Source organism: Theropithecus gelada, chromosome 16, assembly GCF_003255815.1.
Source record: "Theropithecus gelada isolate Dixy chromosome 16, Tgel_1.0, whole genome shotgun sequence".
Taxonomy (NCBI): domain Eukaryota; kingdom Metazoa; phylum Chordata; class Mammalia; order Primates; family Cercopithecidae; genus Theropithecus; species Theropithecus gelada.
Genome location: NC_037684.1, coordinates 46,822,150 through 46,844,208, shown reverse-complemented (window position 1 = coordinate 46,844,208; position 22,059 = coordinate 46,822,150). Strand labels below are relative to the sequence as shown.

The window sequence follows — 22,059 nt, the reverse complement described above, 5'->3', positions numbered from 1 at the left end:
GGAGACTCCGTCACTACAAAAAGTGAAAACAATTAGCTGGGCGTGGTGGCATGCTACATGCTATGGTGGCACAGCTACTCAGGAGGCTGTGGCAGGTGGATCGCTTGGGTCCAGGAGTTTGAGGCTAACCTAGCCAACATAGTGAGACCCTGTCTCTACAAAAAATGAGCAGAACTAGCTGGGTGTGGTGGTACATGCCTGTGGTCCCAGCTACTTGGGAGGCTGAGGCGGGAGGATTGCTTGAGCCTGGGTAAGTTAAGGCTGCAAAGAGCTGAGATCATGCCACTGCACTTCAGCCTAGGTGACAAAGTGAGACTCTGTCTCAAAAAAAAAAAAAAAAGTGAAAGGAAATGAAAAGAGACTATGGCCTCAGAGGATCAGGTGCTTCCCCATCTACCAGTCCCACGCCTGTTGGGTACTGTGCCTGTCCAGGCCTGAGAGCCTTGGCTGTGTGGCCTGTTCTCACCAGGGCCCCGCTATTGCACTCTGGGACTGGAATCACCACCCCAGGCCAAGCTACCCCACAGGGTGGGAGGACTGAGGGGAAGAGGAAGAGGAGGCTGGCTTGGACATGGTGAAGGGCAGAGGCTCCAGGCATACGAGGACCTGCTGTGAATTTCATGTTCAGTAGATCATGAAACAGCTTAATTTTAGCATTCCACCTGAAAGCCAGGCCAGAGCATTTTTCATCCGCACCCCTTTTATTTACCAGTACCCTGTGAGGTGGGTCAGGCAAGTTTTATTAAACGCAAACTAATCCACAGAGACTGTGAAGGCCTCTTAAGTCTACACAGCGAAGGAGGAGTAGGGGTGGAGTAGGGGGGTGCAAGGCAGAGGCTATCGCCCCCACCCCTGCATTTTCTCTACTGAACTGAGCAAGAGAGACTGACTGGGCCCCCTCCACCCGACCCTGTTCTCTCATCTCCTCTAGTTCCCACAGTCCCTCCGGGCAATGTGCACGCAGAAGCCACCAATTCCACGACCATCCGCTTCACCTGGAACGCCCCCAGCCCCCAGTTCATCAATGGCATCAACCAGGGCTACAAGGTACATGCAGCCCCTGCTCACCCAAGAGGAGGCCCTAAGGTCTTCTGGGGCAGGCTGGGAGAGGGGACAGAGTGGGCAAGAGGAAATTCCCCCTTCTGTTTCTGAAGTCGTTGGCTCAAGTCAAGCTAGGGACACACGTTAGAGGAAAAGAGCTCCAGGCCTTCCACAAGGCTACATGAAGGCCACAGGAAGTGGAGACACTGCCCTGACTGACACTCAGTGCCACGGTCCTTCCCAGCGAGACTGGGTTACACACAAAACCCAGGTTATTTCAGGCTCAGAAACACCTGGTGTAGGAGCCAGGCACAGTGGCTCATGTCTGTAATCCCAGCACTTTGGGAGGCCGAGGCAGGCAGCTCACCTGAGGTCAGGAGTTCAAGACCAGCCTGGCCAACATGGTGAAACTCCATCTCTACTAAAAATACAAAAATTAGTTGGGCGTGGTGGCAGGGGCGCCTATAATCCCAGCTACTCGGGAGGCTGAGGCAGGAGAATCACTTGAATCTGGGAGACGGAGGTTAAAGTGAGCCAAGATTGCAGCCACTGTACTCCAGCCTGGGCAACAGAACGAAACTCCGTCTCAAAAAAAAAAGAGAGAGAAAAATAAAGAAAAAGAAACACCTGGTGTAGCCATGGCCCCATGAGAAAAATCCACCATTCACTTCTTACCAGGGCTCTTGTGGGCTTCACGCTCGAACATATCCCCAGGCTGCGCTCGACTCCAGGTAGTGTGTGGTTAAGGGCACAGGATTAGGACTCAGACTTGGGTTAAAGTCCCAGCTCTGCCTCTTGCTGGCGACCGGCACGTGTTCTTTAACATGTCTCAGCTTCCGTCCTTCGATCAATATTTATTGAGCAGCTACTCTGCGCACTGCTCGCACCGCTGAATAACTAAAATAAACTCAGTTTTCTCATTTGCAAATGAAGATGATAATAATACCCGCTCGTTGGAGTTGTGTGAGGATTAAGTGAGATAATATTTCTGATTTGTTCAGCACAATGACGAACACATGATAAGCACTCGGAAAGTGATTTTAGTAGTCATAGAAATGCATTTGGGCTGCTATAACCAAGTACCACAGACTGGATTGCTTAAAGCAACAGTCCTCAACCTTTTTGGCACCAGGGACCAGTTTCACGGAAGACAATTTTTCCACGGACTGGGGTGGGGGTAGGGATGGTTTCGGGATGATTCAAGCACATGACATTATTGTGAACTTTATTTCTATTACTATCACATTGTAATATATAATGAAATAACTGTACAACTCACCACAGTGTAGAATCTGTGGGAGCCCTGAGCTTGCTTTCCCGCCACTAGACGGTCCCATCTGGGGGTGATGGGAGACAGTGACAGATCATTAGGCATTAGATTCTCATGAGGAGTACGCAACCTAGATCCCTCACATCCGCAGTTCGCATAGGGTTCACGCTCCTATGAGAATCGAATGCTGCCACTGATGGGAGGCGGAATTTAGGTGGTAATGCGAGCACTGGGGAGCAGCTGTAAGTACAGATGAAGCTTCACTTTCTTGCCTGCTGCTCACTTCCTGCTGTGCAGCCTGGTTCCCAATAGACCACAGACTGGTACCTGGTGGTCAGTGGGAGATTGGGGGTGGGTCAGTGGGGAGTGGCTTAAACAACAGAAATTTACTTTTGCACAGTTCGGGGGAGGGTAGAAGTACGAGATTACGGTGTGGGCAGAGTTGGTTTCCTCTGAGGCCTCTCTCCTTGACTTCTAGTTGTCTGTCTTCACTCTGTGTCTGTGTCCAAAGAGATATTGGCTCACTGCAACCTCCGCCTCCCAGGTTCAAGCAATTCTCTTGCCTCGGCCTCCCAAGTAGCTGGGACTACAGGCATGCGCCACCACGTCCAGCTAATTTTTTTGTATTTTTAATAGAGATGAGGTTTCGCTATGTTGGACAGGCTGGTCTCAGACTCCCAACCTCAAATAATTCACCCGCTTCAGCCTCCCAGAGTGCTGGGATTACAGGCATGAGCCACCAAGTCTGGCGTAAATGTCCTCTTCTTATAGGGACCCCAGTCAGTCACACTGGATTAGGGCCCACACTAATGACCTCATTTAACTACCTCTTTAACATTTCTGTCTCCAAATATAGTCAGATTTTGGGGTGCCGGAGGTTAGAATTTAAACATGAAGATTTTGCAGACACAACTCAGCCCATAACAAATAATAATAGTAATAATAGCAGTAGACCAGGCGTGGTGGCTCATGCCTATAATCCTAGCACTTTTGGAGTCCAAGGCAGGTGGATTACCTGAGGTTGGGAGTTCAAGACCAGCCTGGCCAACATGGTGAAATCCCATCTCTACTAAAAAAAAATACATATATGTACAAAAATTAACTGGGCATGGTGGCACGTGCCTGTAGTCCCAGCTCTTCAGGAGACTGAGGCAGAGTAATTGCTTGAACCTGGGAGGCAGAGGTTGCGATGAGCTGAGACTGTGCCACTGCACTCCAGCGAGACTCTGACAAAAAGAAAATAGCAGTAGTAATAGTAGTAGTAGTGCATTTGCTCTCCTTCTAACTGCACTAAAAGTCAGGACCTCTCAGTCATCCCATCCTGGAACACAGACCTCAGAGCCCAGGCCCGGTTCTCTCGTGTCATTCCATGTGGGCCCCGTGCCTGTCCTCCCCACGGAGGACTGAAGACACAGCACAGCGTGGGGGAGCCACACTATGTTTTAAAGGCGTAGGACCTGCCCCCAGCAATGTGGAGCAGATGGAAGGATGCCGTCCACTCCCTCCAGATGTGGGAGAGGAGGCAGAGCATTTGAGGGGAGGCCAGCTGTGAAGAGGAGAGCACTGCAGGCCCTGAGCTTCAGCCCAGGGAACACATGACCTCGAGGTGACCGCTGACACATCCCGAAGGTTCCCACAGCTCTCTGCATCATGCTTGCCGCAACTGAGATTAATTCTAGGACTCGCTGCCTTAGTGGTTCTTCCTCCAAGGTCGGGGAGGCTGGACAAGAAGGGACTGGGATGAAATCATGAAGAGGAATTTCTGCTAGTGTTGCAAGCAAACAAAGGAGGGATGGTCCAGAACTGGATCTGACCCAGCTTTGCTCCGGCCTTGGGCCTCTCGGTCCCAGGAAGGCAGTGAACCCAAGGCCGAGCAGAGCTTTGCAGGGCAGGGGGCAGCAGCTGAATGCTTGGAGCACTCGCTGCTGGAAAACTCTCCTAATTGGGACCCTGGGGAGAGGCAGGGGAAGGAAGGGGAGGCCGGCATTGCTGAAGAGCGGAGGAGCTGAACTGGGAACAATTAACTTCTTGCTGCCAATTCTAAGCACAAGTTTTATTCTACATATGGGAGAGCTGAGCTACAAACTTTTAAGGCAAACAGCTCCCCCGAGGGCCAGGAAGGCCAGCCCGTGGCCAGGACAATTAGGGCAGTGGCCCGTGGTGACCTGGAGCAAGAGGAGACGGCAGAGGCCACTGAATTCCCAGGTCCAGTCAGTGCCCAGCCCTCAGTAGCTACTCGATAAAGGTCAGCGGGAGTGAATTGCCCAGATGTTTTGAGCACAGGAATTGGTGGAGGAATAAGAAGGGCTCACACTTATGGGGCACTTTCTCTGGGCCAGGCAGTACACTAAATACTGCGCTCACATTTATCTTTCTTGCAAGCAGCACAGGGACTCTAAGAAGCAGCATTATCGGCCGGGCACGTGGCTCACGCCTGGAATCCTAGCACTTTGGGAGGCTGAGGCAGGCAGATCACTTGCGGTCAGGAGTTTGAAAACGGTCTGCCAATATGGTGAAACCTCGTCTCTACTGAAAATACAAAAATTAGCCAGGTGTGATGGCAGACATCTCTAATCCCAGCTGCAGACATAGGAGGCTGAGGCAGGAGAATCGCTTGAACCCAAGAGGCAGAGGTTGCAGTGAGCTGAGATCATGACACTGTGCTCCAGCCTGGGAGACAGAGCTAGACTCCGTCTCAAGAAAAAAAAAAAAAGGAATATTATCATCACACCATTTTACAGAGGAAGAAACTGAGGCACCAGAGGGAAGTTCCTTGTTCAAGGTCAAACACAGTGACAAGGTCAATACAAAGCTCAGATTCAAACCGGAGCCTTCACTTTTCCTTACATTAAAAAGAAAATATCGGGCTGGGCACCGGGGCTCACGCCTGTAATCCCAACACTTTGGGAGGCAAGGCAGGGGGATCCCTTGAGCCCAGGAGTTTGAGACCAGCCTGGGCAACATGGCAAGACCCCATCTTTACACACACAAAAAGTTAGTCAGGTATGGTATTGAGTGCCTGTGATCACAGCTACTCAGGAGGCTAAGATGGGAGGATTGTTTGAGACCAGGATTCAAGGCTGCAGTGAGGTGAAATCACGCCACTGCACTCCAGCCCGAGTGACAGAGCGAGACCCTGTGTCAAAAAAAGAAAGACAGAGACAGAGAGACAGAAAGAGAGAGAATGTGTTATTTTTAATTGTAGATAACATTTTCAATACCAATGAATAAAAGCAGGTATTATTTTTCCTCTGCTTCTTTAGCCTTCAGCATATCACAAGGAGAAAAAAGCAATGTTTGTCCCTTGTATACCTCCAATGAAAACGAACATTTTTCCCCTTTTGGTTTTTTTTCTTTTTTTTTTTTTTTTTTTTTTGAGATGGAGTTTCACTGTTGTTGCCCAGGCTGGAATGCGATGGCACCATCTCAGCTCACCACAACCTCTGCCTCCTGGGTTCAAGCAATTCTCGTGCCTCAGCCTCCCGAGTAGCTGGGATTACAGGCATATGCCACCACACTCAGCTAATTTTTTTTTTTTTTTTTTTAAGACAGAGTCTTGCTCTGTCACCCAGGCTGGAGTACAGTGGCGCAATCTTGGATTACAGGCATGAGCCACCATACCCAGCCGCCCCCTTTTTAATTGTGAAAATTTTCGAACATCCACCCAAATAGAGGAAAGACTGCAGTGAGGCCGGGCACAGTGGCTCAAGCCTGTAATCCCAGCAGTTTGGGAGGCCAAGGCGGGCGGATCACGAGGTCAGGAGATCGAGACCATCCTGGCTAACACGGTGAAACCCCATCTCTACTAAAAATACAAAAAAAACTAGCCGGGCAAGGTGGCGGGCACCTGTAGTCCCAGCTACTCGGGAGGCTGAGGCAGGAGAATGGCATAAACCCGGGAGGCAGAGCTTGCAGTGAGCTGAGATCCGGCCACTGCACTCCAGCCTGGGCGACAGAGCGAGACTCTGTCACAAAAAAAAAAAAAAAAAAAAGACTGCAGTGAACGCCCATAGCCCTATTCCCAGCTTTAACAACGCCCAACTCCCAGCCAGGTATGTTCCATCTCTGCCCTGACCCTCTGCCTCTCCCCTGGAACATTTTGAAGCAAATCCCAGGCATTGTATCAGTTCATCCATGAATGTTTCTGGAAAGAAATAGTATAGATGAGGTCTCTATTTAAAACAAAACCACAGTAACCACATTATCATTATGATGGCTAAAAATATCAGCAGGCCCTGTAATATCATCAGATATCCAGTCAGCCTTCAAATTCCCTTGATTGCCGCATAATTTCTGTTACTTGTGGTTTTATTTGCTTCAGGATCTAAATGAAGTTCACACAATTGCAGTCACTTGAGGGGTTTTTTTAGGTCTCAGTTGATCTACAGATTCTTTCTTTCTCTCTCCCTCTCTCTTTATTGTAATTTATTTGGGAAGAAACTTAGTCATTTGTCCAACAGAATTTTCCACTGTCTGGATTTAGCTGATTGCATCCCTGTGGGGTCATTCAATGCATTCCTCTAAACACTATAGTTACAGTGAATTGGAACTTAAAGCTAGAGGTTAATCTGATTCAGGTTTGATTTTTTGTTATGCGAAATATTTTACTTCTGGGTGTGATAGCTCACGCCTGTAATTCCAGCACTTTGGGAGGCCGAGGTGGGTGGATCATGAGGTCAGGAGATTGAGACCATCCTGGCTAACATGGTGAAACCCCATCTCTACTAAAAATACAAAAAAAAATTAGCCAGGCGCGGTGGCAGGCGCCTGTAGTCCCAGCAACTCGGGAGGCTGAGGCAGGAGAATGGCATGAACCCAGGGGGCGGAGCTTGCAGTGAGCTGAGATCGTGCCACTGTACCCCAGCCTGGGCAACAGAGTGAGACTCCGTCTCAAAAAAAAAAAAAATTAGCCAGGTGTAGTGGTACATACCTGTAATCTCAGCTACTCAGGAGGCTGAGGCAGAAGAATTGCCTGAACCTGGGAGGCAGGGGTTGCAGTGAACAGAGATCACACCATTGCACTCCAGCCTGGGCGACAGAGCGAGACTGTCTCAAAAAAAAAAAGAGAGAAGAAAAGAAATATTTTACTTCCTAGATGGCATTATGTATTTCGATCAGAAGGCACAAAGTCCGGCTGTCTCTCTTACTGTGAGGTCAGCCACTGACAGTCATCTATGAGCTATCATTTCAATAAGGGTTATAATATGGGGATAGGCAAATATTATAATTTCTTCTTGACTTAGTAACTGAAATGCTTTCAAAAAACAAGAATTTTCCCTTTATCAACTTTTTGGCTACCTGAAGTTTCAGTTTATCTAGGAAAAGCAGGGTAAGTGTTCAATTCTTCTCCCTTATTTACCAATTTTTCATATAATGAATTGGTTCTGGCCGGGCGTGGTGTATCACACCTTTAATCCCAACACTTCGGGAGGCTGAGGCAGAGACTTGCTTGAGGCCAGGGGTTCAAGACCAGCCAAGGCAATATAGTGAGACTCCCCACCCCCCATCTCTATTTCTAAAAAACAGAAAAAATCAATAATAAATGGATTCCTTATTGTCTTCTCAGGTAATAGATGAGCTTGGGTTGGAGGGGGACATCTTTCTGTTTTGTTTTGGGTTTGGTAGTACTATTAGATAACTAAGGATTTTTTTTAATACAAATCTGACATGTTTCAATCTATTACCATGATTATGCTTCTTGAATGGTACTGGGTGCTGCCAATTCAGTGGTACAAATGGACCCATCATTGACCTCTTCAACTTGACGGTGAGCCCTCTTGATGTGGCCCCAGTAGTCTCTGATGGCTTCCTTGCAATTTGGTATAACAAGGTGTTCCAAACTATTATGTATACATTCCCCTCACTGTGCCAGGCATCGGCCATTTCTTCAAGGGGCTCTTGTTGCTTTTAGAGAGAAATGATAGTTGTAGATATCACAGTTTCAGCACTTGCAGTGCATTTATTCCAGAAACGGTTGTTGTTTCTAGGCCCTGTTAACGGCTAGCTAAACAATACTTTATTTTTTAAGATACTATAGATACACTTTCAATTCCATTTCATGATGACAGACTAATAATCTCATTGGTCTTTTGTCTATATCTCTTTTGTCCATACTGAAAATCCAGTTCCTATAATATCAGCATTTTACGCACCTACATTATCCGCACAAACATACACAACAGTTTCAGAATAGTCATATCCACACTCTGGTTACTCAACGTAGTTTCCGATTGTTGCCGTTCTTCTTGTTCCTAAGGTATATCCCTCTAGGGATGGCCTTCACATCGCACTGCTAAGTCTTCTGAAGTCATTTCTCTCTGTAATTTTGCCACAGCTCAATACTCTATTAGGTTCATTTGCTTCATTGTGGTTTTGATTTTTAGGGATTGATTTTTTAATTTAATTTTGTTCCATAATTACGCTGAATATTTACATAATAAAGTCAAATCTACAAAGCAAATTCAGAGAAAATCAGCTTCAATCCTTGTCCTCTCACACCCCATAAGTCTGATTGCTTTCTGTTTTCTTGGTTTGGTTTTTTCTTCCATTTTTTTTTTTAATATAAACGAGTACAGGCCAGGTGCGGTGGCTCATGCCTGTAATTCCAGCACTTTGGGACGCCGAGGCGGGCAGATCATTTGAGATCAGGAGTTCAAGACCAGCATGGTCAACATGGTGAAATCCCATCTCCATTAAAAATACAAAAAAAAGAAAAAATTAGCTGGGCATGGTGGCAGGTGCCTGTAATCCCAGCTATTCAGGAGGCTGAGGCAGGAGAATCGTTTGAACCGGGGAGGCAGAGATTGCAGTGAGCCAAGATCTCGCCACTGCACTCTAGCCTGGGCAACAGAGCAAGACTCCATCTCAAAAAACAAACAAAAAACATAGTAGCCATGGATTCCACATCTGTGGATTCAGCCAATCTCGTATGGTTCTGAAAATATTCAGAAAAAAATTGCATCTGTACTAAACATGTACAGACATTTTTGTCATTATTCCCCCCAAACAATACAGTATAACAACTATTTACATAGCATTTACATTGTGTTAGGTATTATAATAATCTAAAGGTGAGTTAAGGTATATAAGAGGAGGTGTGTAGGTTACATGCAAATACTACACCATTTTATATCAGGGACTTGAGCAGCTGTGGGTTTTGGTATCTGTGGGGGGTCCTGGAACCAATCCCATATGAATATCAAGGATTTGCTGTACAAGCCTACATAAATGTGTGTGCTCTCCTTCTCAGATAAGTGGCAATGTACTTTCCACATTCTTGATCGATTGATCTATCTATCTATCTATATATAGAGAGAGAGAGTTTGTTTTTTTGTTTTTTTGTTTTTTTTTTTTTTTGAGATGGAGTTTTGTTCTTTTGCCCAGGCCGGAATGCAGTAGTGCAATCTTGGCTCACTGCAACCTCTGCCTTCCAGTTTCAAGCAATTCTCCTGCCTCAGCCTCCCAAGTAGCTAGGATTACAGGCACCCACCACCACGCCTGGCTAATTTTTTGCATTTTTAGTAGAGACAGGGTTTCACCCTGTTGGCCAGGCTGGCCTCAAACTCCTGACCTCAGGCGATCCACCCACCTCAGCCTCCCAAAGTGCTGGGATTATAGGCGTGAGGCACCGCGCCCGGCTTCTTCTTTTGTTTTCGCAGTATAACTTTGGACTAGATTCCTAGAAATGAGATCGTTGAGTCAAAGGGAAAATGTGTAAATAATTTTGCTACTATTGCCAAATACCGTTCATTCAATTTATTTTTTAATATTTTAATATATATATATATATATTTTTTTGAGATGGAGTCTCGCTCTGTCGCCCAGGCTGGAGTGCAGGGGCGCAATCTCGGCTCACTGCAAGCTCCGCCTCCCGGGTTCATGCCATTCTCCTGCCTCAGCCTCCTGAGTAGCTGGGACTACAGGCACCCGCCACCATACCCGGCTAATTTTTTGTAATTTTAGTAGAGATGAGGTTTCACCGTGTTAGCCAGGATGGTCTCGATCTCCTGACCTCGTGATCTGCCCACCTCGGCCTCCCAAAGCATTGGGATTACAGGCGTGAGCCACTGTGCCTGGCCTTAATGTTTTAATTTTTAAACCTAAAATATGTGATTCAAAAAAACCAAAAAAGTAAAAAATAGTAAACAGATAGTGGAAGGCCTCCATCCCAGTCTCCCACCTGCCTGGCTGTACTGTGGCCAACTCCAAAACCCTCCTCACTCCAGGTGGCCGCTGTCGGTGCTTTCTTACATCTCCTTCCAAGTTGTTTTCTGGAAGTCTGTGCATCTGCAAAAGGGTAGAGGGAGAGAGACAGAGAGAGAGGATTTCTTTTTTTTTTTTTTTTTTTTTTTGAGGCAGAGTCTTACTCTGTCGCCCAGGCTGGAGTGCAATGGTGCCATCTCGGCTCACTGCAACCTCTGCCTCCCAGGTTCAAGCAATTCTCCTGCCTCAGCCTCCCAAGTAGCTGGGATTACAGGCATGTGCCACCACCCCCAGCTAATTTTTGTATTATTAGTAGAGACAGGGTTTCACCATGTTGGCCAGGCTGGTCTCAAATTCCTGACCTCAGGTGATCCACCCGCCTTGGCCTCCCAAAGTGCTGGGATTACAGGCATGAGCCACAGCGCCCAGCCTGACTTTTATTTTCTAACTTTAGTAGCTAGATGCCATATATACCATCCCACACCTTCAACCCTATTCAGGACTGCCTCCACCAGGGACAGGAGACATTTCACCTGCTCCTCCCTGAAACCCAGCAAGGCAGCTGTTTCTATCCCCTAGAATAGCCTGAGGCTCAGAGTGGTCAAGTGACTTTCCCTGAGTCCCACATTAAGTCACAGAGCTGGGTTCAGGTTCAAGTGTGCCAGCTGCAAGGCTGCCCTCCTCCCACACCCTCCATCAGCAGCACTGCTGCTCAGTGACAAGGCTTGCCTCCCTGGGCCTCTGCTCTCTAAGGGAATTGCATGTCCCAGGAACCCAGGTGTACTGCTCATTCCCCAGAACACACCCGAGCCTTCTCAGGGGAGCCCCGTCTGCTTAGAACCTGAGACTAAGGACCTAGTAGGGTAAATCAACGCTGAAACTGACTAACAAGGAGAAGGCACAGAGTCGTCCTAAAGAACACTCATCTCAACATCTCTGTGTACCTTTGAGAGACAGAAGTCATCAGGAAGGGTCTCAGGGTCCACAAATTGAGCCAGCTCTTAGTAGGTCCACGTGCCAGCTCCTTAACCTTCCTGAACCTCAGTTTCCTTTTCTGTAACAGCATAGGACAATGATTTCCATCTGCTCCTCATTGTAATGATTAAATAAGGCCAGGCACATAGTAAGAGTTCAACAGGTGGAAGCCCTGTTGTGTGTTGAGCTGAGCACTAAGGTTCCATCCCACAGCTGCCCAGAGCCCAACCTCTTTAGGGCAATGAAGGACACAAAAGGGAATTTTACTCTTTCTCTCCCTGGACCTGAGGTGGGGAGGCCTCCTATCCCCAAGCCTCCTCCTTTTCACATGCAGCTGGAGAAGGACAAGTGGCTCACATCCCACAGTAAATTTTTTTTTTTTTTTTTTTTTTTTTTTTTTTTTTGAGACAGTCTCACTCTGTCGCCCAGGCTGGAGAACAATGGTGTGATCTCGGCTCACTGCAAGCTCCACCTCCCGGGTTCACGCCATTCTTCTGCCTCAGCCTCCTGAGTAGCTGGGACTACAGGCGCACAACACCACACCCAGCTAATTTTTTTGCAGTTTTTAGTAGAGACAGGGTTTCACCGTGTTAGCCAGGATGGTCTCGATCTCCTGACCTCGTGATCCACCTGCTTCAGCCTCCCAAAGTGCTGGGATTACAGGTGTTAGCCGCCACGCCCGGCTCAGAGTAAATATTTTGAAACAACCACAGGAACCCGTGGCCCTGCTGCCATCTTGGATCCAGGCATCAAGCTGTAGGAAAATGAAGTCAACAGCGTGACTCCACAAACCACACTTCCATTACCCTGTGTGCTTCCTCTGGGTCATTTTTGTGGGTAAGGCCTGGTGATACTGTTTTAAGGCATCTGTAAAGACACCCTTTTCTCTTTATTTAAAAAAATGGTAGAGATTATAATTGGCCTAAGCCCAATAAAATAATATTTACCCAGATTTTATACTTGCTAGGGAACACACCACACAATTAATTCTAACAGCATAATTAATTTGAATTTACATTAATTAAATTAAAACATTAAACTTGTTTCTTAATCTACTCAAAAGAAGTTCGGCAACATAATTGCTATGAAACAAGATAATCGAAATACGGAGGATATTTAACATACTTATTAAATGCCACTTAGTATTTCTGTTTAGTATTTTGAGGGTCTAATTAGTGTCTAATTAACTTGCTATAGGCTATCTTTTCACAATACCAATTAAATTTCAAAACATCCTTTATAAATACACGGCCATGAAAAGGAGAAGATTAAGCATTGTTATAGGCACGAGTTAATCGGGAGACATTGGCGTGGTATTGTTTTATATCTATAAATACCCGTGCTTATTAAAACTCATCAAGTGTTGCTTTTCACCATTAATTGCTATTTAATCAACTTCAAATAAATGAGGAAATCTCTGAAACCAGCTGTCATTATTGGAGACAGATGAAGGGCCCAGAAACAGGAGCGTGAGGTGAGAGCAGGAGGCGAGAGAAGCAGGAGGGGGCGGGGGCCGGGTACAATCTGCAGAGGGGAGATTAGCAAGAACTTGAGGGATTTCCACATAGGACTTTCTTGCTGATGCCCCACCTCTGCTTGATATTTAAGATGGAAATCCCAACTTAGAAGGAGTATAAGAGGATAATGGTTACCCACAAACTGAAGTTCCCAGCTCTGTAGGAAGTACCCTTGGAGAACTCCAAAGACGAAGCTGCCCCAGCTCACCTGGGGCAAGATGTAGGAGCTCAGGGCTTGGAATCCCAGAACCAGCTTCCCCCTACCTGTGTGAGCCTCTTTGAGCCTCAGTTTCCTCATCTGTAAAATACAGGGTTGGGCTGGGCACAGTGGCTCACGCCTGTAATCCCAGCACTTTGGGAGGCCAAGAGGAGTGGATCACTTGAGGCTGGGAGTTTGAGACCAGCCTGGCCAACATGGTGAAACCCCGTCTCTACTAAAAATACAAAAATTAGCTGGACATGGTGGTGCGTGTCTATAATCCCATCTACTCAGGAGGCTGAGACAGGAGAATTACTTGAACCCAGGAGGCAGAGGTTGCAATGAGCCTAGATCGTGCCATTGCACTCCAGCCTGGGCGACAAAGTAAGAAGACTCTGTCATAAATAAATTAATTAATTAAATAAAATAAAATATGGGGCTGGACCGGGCATAGCGGCTCATGCCTATAATCCCAGCACTTTGGGAGGCTGAGGTGGGAGGAGTTCTTGAGCCCAGGAGGTTGAGCCTGCAGTGAGCTGTGATCATGCCACTGTACTCCAGCCTGGACAGCATAGTGAGACCCCCTCTCACAAAAGGAATACAGGGCCAGCTTCGTGGATATGCCACCTGTTCAGTCGTCCAGGGCCCCATGTTTGAAAAGACCCCACACTTAGTTAAATGCTCTGCTGCTATCATCTTAAAATTCTTAGTCATTTTTGAACAAGGGGCAAAATTTTCATTTTGCACTGAGCCTGCAAATTATGCAGCTGTTCCTGGTGAAATGCCACCCTCTCGGTCTCTGTGAGAATTCAGTGAGAGGCGGCCCCTGGGAAGTACCCAGCACGGTGCTTTGCATAAAGTCAGTGGCTCAAGAAGTGGAGAAGTGCCCCAAAGTGAATTCCAGTGCCCCGTGGTTTCCCTGCACTGCCTGTCCCTTCCCTTGGAGGAGACACCACAGGGACTCCAGTCCCTGGACACCATCTATTGATTGGCCCAGCCTGTGGGAGAGGGCTTGGCCTCCTCTGGAACCTTCCTGCTGCCCTGTGTGACTTGCTGGCCTCTCTGCAGCTGATCGCCTGGGAGCCAGAGCAGGAAGAGGAGGTTACCATGGTGACCGCCCGGCCTAACTTTCAAGACAGCATCCACGTGGGCTTCGTGTCTGGCCTGAAGAAGTTCACCGAGTACTTCACCTCGGTGCTGTGTTTCACCACCCCCGGGGATGGGCCACGCAGCACCCCGCAGCTGGTGCGCACCCATGAGGATGGTAGGCACCCCCCAGCCCTGCTCTCTCTGCCCCACCCAAGGCCAGGCTGGGTGCCCCAGGCAGAAGGGCAGCCCGGGCTTATCTCGCAGGCTGAGGTACCCCCAGATTACCGCAGGCTGTCTCACAGATGATGGTCTCTCTCTAGCTCTAACTGGCCTTGGGGGGTGGGGGTCCTTTTGGGGTGCAGTGCCTGGGCCCGTGGGACACCTGAGCTTCAGTGAGATTCTGGACACGTCGCTGAAGGTCAGCTGGCAAGAGCCGGGAGAGAAAAACGGCATCCTCACAGGTAGGCGCCGCAGTGTTTCTGAACCAGAGGGTAGGACAGGGCTGGAAAGGTCAGAGCTGGTCCATCCCCTGCCTTCGAGCTACTTTTCACCCAAACCCTTGAAGCCAACCCACGCTTTCTTAGAAACCATTCACAAGAGGCTCTCAGCACCTCCACTTGATTACAAATCCCAGAGTCCCCAGCCCCACACCTTCAGCCACAGATCTCAGTGGCTGCCATGATGACTCATTATGTCCCCTGCAATTCCCTGAAGTGCTGGCATCCCACTGAGGCTACACCTGAGACCCAGGGCATGATGCCAGCAGCTCCCACCTCCCTTGGCCCCATTGCTCCCAATGTGGATCTAATTGCCAGCCTAGTGGAGAAGGGAGAAGTGGGTCAGGCCAACTCGTGATCACAGCCAAGCTCATGCCAACACGGGGGCTCTCCCCAGGGTACCGGATCTCCTGGGAAGAGTACAACCGAACCAACACCCGTGTGACCCACTACCTGCCCAACGTGACCCTGGAGTACCGTGTCACGGGCCTCACCGCACTTACCACCTACACCATTGAGGTGGCCGCCATGACCTCGAAGGGCCAGGGCCAAGTGTCCGCCTCCACCATCTCTTCTGGGGTGCCCCCAGGTAAGTGCCCACTCTCAGTGCAGGACTCTTGGAATTCTCCTGAGCAGCATCCCATTCCAGAGGCCCCTTATTGGCTCGGCGTGGTGGCTCACGCCTGTAATCCCAGCACCTTGAGAGACCGAGGCAGGTGGATCACTTGAGGTCAGGAGTTCGAGACCAGCCTGGCCAACATGGTAAAACCCTCTCTCTACTAAAAATACAAAAATTAGCCAGGTGTGGTGGTGCATGCTTGTAATCCCAGTTAATTGGGAGGCTGAGGATGGAGAATCACTTGAACCCAGGAGGTGGAGGTTGCAGTGAGCCGAGATCACGCCACCACACTCCAGCCTGGGTGACAGGGCCAGATCATGTCTCCAAAAAAAAAAAAAGAGTCCTCTTGTCTTTCAGGAATACCAGCGTTCTTCCCATGGGCTCTCCCCTTCCCTTGCGCTGTGTGGGTCTGGGTCCTCTCAGAACAGGCCGAATCCCCGGGATCCCAGGTCTCTGGACAGGGGCTCCCCTGGCCCCCTGCTACGTCTTCCCACAGCTCTCAGAAAAGCAGAGGCCCCCTGCCTTGTCTCATTTCCCCACCAGCCCCTCCCTTCACCCATTTCTCACAAGATTCCACACCAGGCAATGGCATCTGTGATTCGGGGGAAAAATTCCCGCTGCCGCCCAGAGTCCACTTTGGATTCCATCGTGTGGAAGTGTTGGTTGGGAGGTGGCAGAGCACGGTGGGAATACTCCTAGGCCTGGCACAGAGAGCAAGCCCAGGTCCACTCCCAGTTCTGCTTCTGCCAAGCCCTACAACCTTGAGCAAGTTCCGGGGCCCCTCTGTGCCTCAGTTTCCCCATCTGTATATATGGGAAGTTGGACTGGATAACCATGTGGTCCCATCCAGATCAGGCAGGCAGTGCTTATATGACCTGCCAGGATCCCTCCACCTGCTGTGTAGATGACTGGGCTGCCTGAGCCTCAGTCAACCCCCAGTGATAATTACAGCCATGCTGGCAAATACGTATGTAGCGCTCACGGGGCATGGTGTTAGAAGCTTTGCACACATTGACTCATTTAATCCTCACAACAACCCTGAGGGAGGTGTTGTTATTACCATCTTCGTTACCAAGGAGGACATGGGGGCACAGAGAGGTGGATAACTTGTGCAAAGACACACAGCCTGTAAATAGTGGAGTTAGATTTAGACTCATTCTGACTCCAGAATCTGTGCTTTTTCTGTCTTCCTGAGCTCCAAGAGCCCCAGGGTTCCTGGCCAGAAAATAAGCTTCCCCCTGTCCCCATCCATCCTGTCACCTTCCTGAACTGTCATTAGGCTTAGGAGGGTGCAGGAGATCTGTGCAGACGGAGGGAGGATTGGTCCTGTTTGGTTTCTTTCTCAGCCCGGCTTGGTTTGAATGCAGCTTTCAGCTTCCTTATGAGCCCCTCACTCACATCCAGAACTGCCAGGAAGAAGGAGGCATCCCAGCCCCTGTTTCCTGGCCCTGAGCCCCCTCTCAGCCCTGGGAGATCTCCCTTGGCCCCTAATTCTGTCCCAGCCTCCTGGCACGAACATGGTTCTCCGTAAGACGCGGAAACGAAGACTGTGGGTGGAGTGAGGCCGTGGCTGTACTTCTCCTCGGACATTTCCAGGAAAAGCGTGACACACAGCCCTCTCCATGCCCAAAAGTCGCGTTCGACATGGAGGGCTATTCTTGCCGGATCTCCTTCCCCACCCTGTTCTCCTTTTCCAGAACTCCCAGGACCCCCCACCAACCTGGGCATTTCCAACATCGGCCCCCGCTCCGTGACCTTGCAGTTCAGGCCAGGCTACGATGGGAAAACCTCCATCTCCCGCTGGCTGGTGGAAGCCCAGGTAGGGCAGGCCTGGGGCCTGGGCAGCAGCCCCTGCCAGGGCACCCCGTGCTCTTGAGTGCAAAAATCTTATGTGTGTTTCAGCCTGTGTGAATTTTCACATGCAACTCTCAATGGCCAATTATACCCCAAATGCTCACACGTCCCAATATTGTCTCCAGCTCCCCCTGCCCCTCACCTGTGTACATGGAAACACACACACATTACAGTCCCCTCCTGGGTCTGGGGGTGCCTAGAAAAATACGCAGGTGCTGGAAGATAAAAATATCTGCCTTGGCTGTACCCTGGAATCATCAGGGGAGCGTTCAGAAGTGCCCACACCTGCGTCCCACCCACAGACACTCTGATTCTGATTTAGCTGGTTTGAGGGGCAGCCTGGGTCTCTGGAAGTGCCCCGAGATGTTTAGGAGAATCACCTGGGCTGCTTGTTAAAAGCACAGATTCCTGGGCAGTGCTCCAAGAATTCTGACGGGCCCGGGAATATGTTGATCACAAGCATCCTGAGAGATTGTAAGGCAGGAGGGCTGAGTCACACTTGCAGTCGTGTTTAGGGGCCTGGAAAGATGGTAGCCCCATTTGGTGCCCTCCAGATGAGCCCCAGGATCTGAACCAAGTTCTTCCCTGGCAGGGCTTGTACCGGGGCTTAGAGCACCCTGTGTGAACCCTGTAGGCTAGACAGGCCTAAGGTCTCGCCCTTTTCCAGGTAGGCGTGGTCGGGGAGGGAGAGGAGTGGTTGCTGATCCACCAGCTCTCCAACGAGCCCGATGCCCGCTCCATGGAGGTGCCCGACCTCAACCCCTTCACCTACTACAGGTAACAAGACCAGCCCGGGGAGAGGGCAGCAGCCCCAGGGCTGGGGGTGGGTGGGGGCCGTGGCCCAGACCAGGACAAGGTTGAGAGCTGGGGTCCTGCCCTTACCATCTTTCTCATCTCTCACCGCCCCAGCTTCCGCATGCGCCAGGTGAACATCGTGGGCACCAGCCCCCCCAGTCAGCCTTCTAGAAAGATCCAGACCCTGCAGGCACCCCCTGACATGGCCCCAGCCAACGTGTCTCTGCGCACGGCCAGTGAGACCAGCCTGTGGCTGCGCTGGATGGTAAGGCTCCCTGGGGGGCAGGGGTGGGACCTCTCCATGAGCTTCCAGTCATTGCCTCCCAGAAGGTGAGCACTGGAATTCCTATGGCTCCTTTCTCTTCTCTTTCTCTTTTCTTTACTTACCTGGTGAGATGCCTGATAATCAGCATCTTAGCCAAATGAACAAATACCCACCGCCAATGAGAGGAAGGAGCTAAAAGATACTGTTTACTGAGCATCGCTAAATGGCAAGCGTTTTAAAATTTTCATCCCATTTGATCCTCCCAGTAATCTTACAAAGGACACATGATCATCTCAATTTACAGCTGAGAAAACTGAGGCTCAGAGAGGTTAAGAACTTGCCCAAAGCCACACAGCTCCAAGCGGCGAGTCTGGGATTCAGGTGCCACTGTGGCATTCAGAGAGGGTGCCCCAGATCAGGGCTATGTGTTGAGGGTCATGACCCTGGGCCATCCTGCACGAGGTAGTGATAGTAACATGCCGAGGCTTCCTCTCCTACCAGGCGCTATTCTGACAACAAGCCTGTGACAGCAGTGATCCTGGTCCCCATTTCGCAGATGAGGAAACTGGGGCAGAAGAGAGGTCAGATAACTTGCCCAAGGCCTCCCACATCCTCCCACGTGCTTTCATGAACAGCAGGGCTGAGGTCCCAACCCAGGGAATCTGTACCCACAAGTCCACAGCCCTAACCATTGGGCACACTGCCGTCTCATCCTCTGGAGAACAGGAGAGGCCATTTCTCCCCGCCAGGCCCTCTGGAACATCGTTTCCCAGCACGCGTCCCACAGAGCAGCAATCCCAGGAGGCGCTTGGAGCAAACAAGAATTCTTAGACAAATAAATGTGGGGATCAGCACTGCATACCACAGCTCCGTAGAGAATCCGGGAACACTAGCATAGCAGGAGCCCTCTTGACCCCGCTTCCCCAGGCCCGTCTGACCACACAAACCCTTTGTTTCCATGTAAGATCTCACTCGTTGTGCAAAACACAACTTGCAAACACACCACACTGTGAAGTCATTACTGCCGTTCCCGTGTGCGGACAGCTTGATGCTAACAGCCATGAAAGCACTTGGCACCGTCAGTCCTCACTAAATATTAGTTATTAATTGCAGTTCCCTTCCCAGAGTGGCTGGCACCTGAGCAGAGCTGCAGAGCTGTCTCAGCCCAGCTCAGTGCCCCGTGCACAGTGTGACCATGCCCACCTCCTGCCCCTTTGCTCCCAGGCATCCCCACCCCAGGCTGGCTCCCTGCTTCCTTCCTGAGTCTCACTTTAAGGTTTGCAGCTACTAAAAGGTTAGAGTCTGATGCTGAGGGCAGGGACTGCACGGGGGAATAGAAAGGCAGTTGCCGCGTGGCACAGGGCCCTAGACACCGCTCAGGCCCGTGCATAATGGTGCGTGGTCCATTACCTTTCCTCAGCAGGTAAAGGAATGTGCACGTAAGCCCCATCTCCGGCTCTCAAGCCCATCGATTCCTATCTTAATGGTCTTTGGTTGGCTTCACTAAGTGTCTGCAGGAGGGAGGAAGCGTGTAGTGAGCAGGAGAGGTTGGGGCCGAAGGTGAGGAGTGGGGTAAAGTGGGTCAGCCTGGGGTGAGCTTGTGGACCAAGGGCCCTCCAGAGCCCCTGGGGAAGCAGAATTGGGGGAGGTGAGGGCTGGAGATGCCCCCACCCCAGCTCTGTGCCCTTCCGAGGAGTGGAGGCCGGGCCCTGGGCTCCCCTCCCTGTGTGCACGCCTCCACTCTCACCAGCACTGCCCATGGTCATCCACACAACCTTAAGCTGGTGACCACAGCCTCATCAGCGTAGTCCTAAGGCCCAACAAAGAAACCTGACTTTTATTTTCTGTGAGACTCAAACAAGGAGGAGGCTGGTTGGGTGTAGTGGCTTATAATCCCAGCACTTTGGGAGGCCGAGGCGAGCAAATGGCTTGAGTTCAGGAGTTTGAGACCAACCTTGGCAACATAGCAAAACCTTGTCTCTACAAAACTTAGCAGGCATGGTGACACATGCCTATAGTCCCAGCTACTCAGGAGGCTGAGGCAAGAGGATCGCTTGAGCCCAGGAGGTAGAGGTTGCAGTGAGCTGAGATGGCACCATGGCACTCCAGCCTGAGAGACAGAGCCAGACCCTGTCTTAAAAAACAAAAAAGAGTGGCCGGGTGCGGTGGCTCAAGCCTGTAATCCCAGCACTTTGGGAGGCCGAGACTGGCGGATCACGAGGTCAGGAGATCGAGACCATCCTGGCTAACACGGTGAAACCCCGTCTCTACTAAAAAAATACAAAAAACTAGCCGGGCGAGGTGGCGGGCGCCTGTAGTCCCAGCTACTCGGGAGGCTGAGGCAGGAGAATGGCGTGAACCTGGGAGGCGGAGCTTGCAGTGAGCTGAGATCTGGCCACTGCACTCCAGTCTGGGTGACAGAGCGAGACTCCGTCTCAAAAAAAAAAAAAAAAAAAAAAACACAAAAAAGAAAAGGAAAAAGAAAAAGAAAAAAAGGAGGCTGAAAATGCAGCAGGAGAGACTGAAGTTTGCTGGACAGAAGGACTTCCTGACCAGCAGGTACCCCATTCATCCTGCTCTCTGCCCATGCTCACTCCTCCAAAGGCAGGCATGAGCTGAGACCAGGTGTGATAGGCAATTAAGTGTGTGCTGGCGCCTGAGTGACAGAGGTAAGCAGCAGAGACAGCAGAGCGAAAGGTGGCGGTGCTATCAGCGTGTCGGACAGATGGCCTTTGTGGCTCCTGGCTCCCTTGGCAGGGTAATAGATTTGTCACATGCACAGTAAAGGATGCCGCTTCTCTGTCCTCCCTGCAAGAAGATAAGAGCCCATCAGAAACACAGTCACACAACCTAAGCCACACTCGGGTGAGAGAGCCTCATGTGGACACTGACTGGGTGACAGTGGGATGGATAGCCCTGAGGCTCCCTGGAGGAGAGGGTTCCAGGGCAGTTCTTCCCTGCACAGTGGGGGGCCTGGCTCATAGCATCTTTGCTCCCCCTGCCCCACTGCAGCCTCTCCCAGAGATGGAATACAATGGGAACCCTGAGTCCGTGGGCTACAAGATCAAGTACAGCCGGTCAGATGGGCACGGCAAGACGCTGAGCCACGTGGTGCAGGACCGCGTGGAGCGGGAGTACACCATTGAGGACTTGGAGGAGTGGACGGAGTACCGCGTCCAGGTCCAGGCCTTCAATGCCATCGGGAGCGGGCCCTGGAGCCAGACGGTGGTGGGCAGGACCCGGGAGTCAGGTACCGACCCCTCACACCCAGCCACCCTGCTGCCTCTCCCCTCCTTGCTCTCTGTGCCCTGAGGGCCATCCAAGGGCGTGCCAGGCTGAAGCTGTTGTTCAAACACAGGCTGAGCTCATTTCCTCTGCTTATGCTCAACGTCACAATGATGTTGCCACATCTCCCAGCACCTGCCACTTCCCTGCAACTGTGCTTGCTCTTCCCATATTCCCAAGGGGGACGAGGGTGTCCCTGCCTCTGGAGGACAGCTAAGTAGGCTCCACCATTCAAACTGCCCACTCCCCTGCCCTCAGCTTTAACCCTGAAACCCAGTGGTGCCTGAAAGACCACAGTGGAGGGATCGGGGAAAGGGTTAGCTCTCAGAGTGTTCCAGAATCACTACCGGAAGCTCCTGGGGGCCTGCCCAGGGGTGACCCACAGAATGTGAGCCCAGCATTCAGGCAAGCCTCATCCATCCACACGTGGTTCACTGCTCTGTGGCTTTTT

General features: G+C 50.4%; 1 protein-coding gene across 1 annotated transcript in view; it reads left to right on the top strand.

Annotated features, from left to right (window-relative positions):
• SDK2 (sidekick cell adhesion molecule 2) overlaps positions 1-22,059 on the top strand; it is a 311,805-nt gene that overhangs the window by 227,992 nt on the left and 61,754 nt on the right. The window contains exons 18-25 of the mRNA XM_025361915.1: positions 932-1,047; positions 14,273-14,468; positions 14,656-14,754; positions 15,188-15,379; positions 17,107-17,228; positions 17,931-18,040; positions 18,173-18,323; positions 21,336-21,573. Coding sequence (XP_025217700.1) covers positions 932-1,047; positions 14,273-14,468; positions 14,656-14,754; positions 15,188-15,379; positions 17,107-17,228; positions 17,931-18,040; positions 18,173-18,323; positions 21,336-21,573 — 1,224 coding nt within the window. The remainder of the gene's footprint in view (positions 1-931; positions 1,048-14,272; positions 14,469-14,655; positions 14,755-15,187; positions 15,380-17,106; positions 17,229-17,930; positions 18,041-18,172; positions 18,324-21,335; positions 21,574-22,059) is intronic.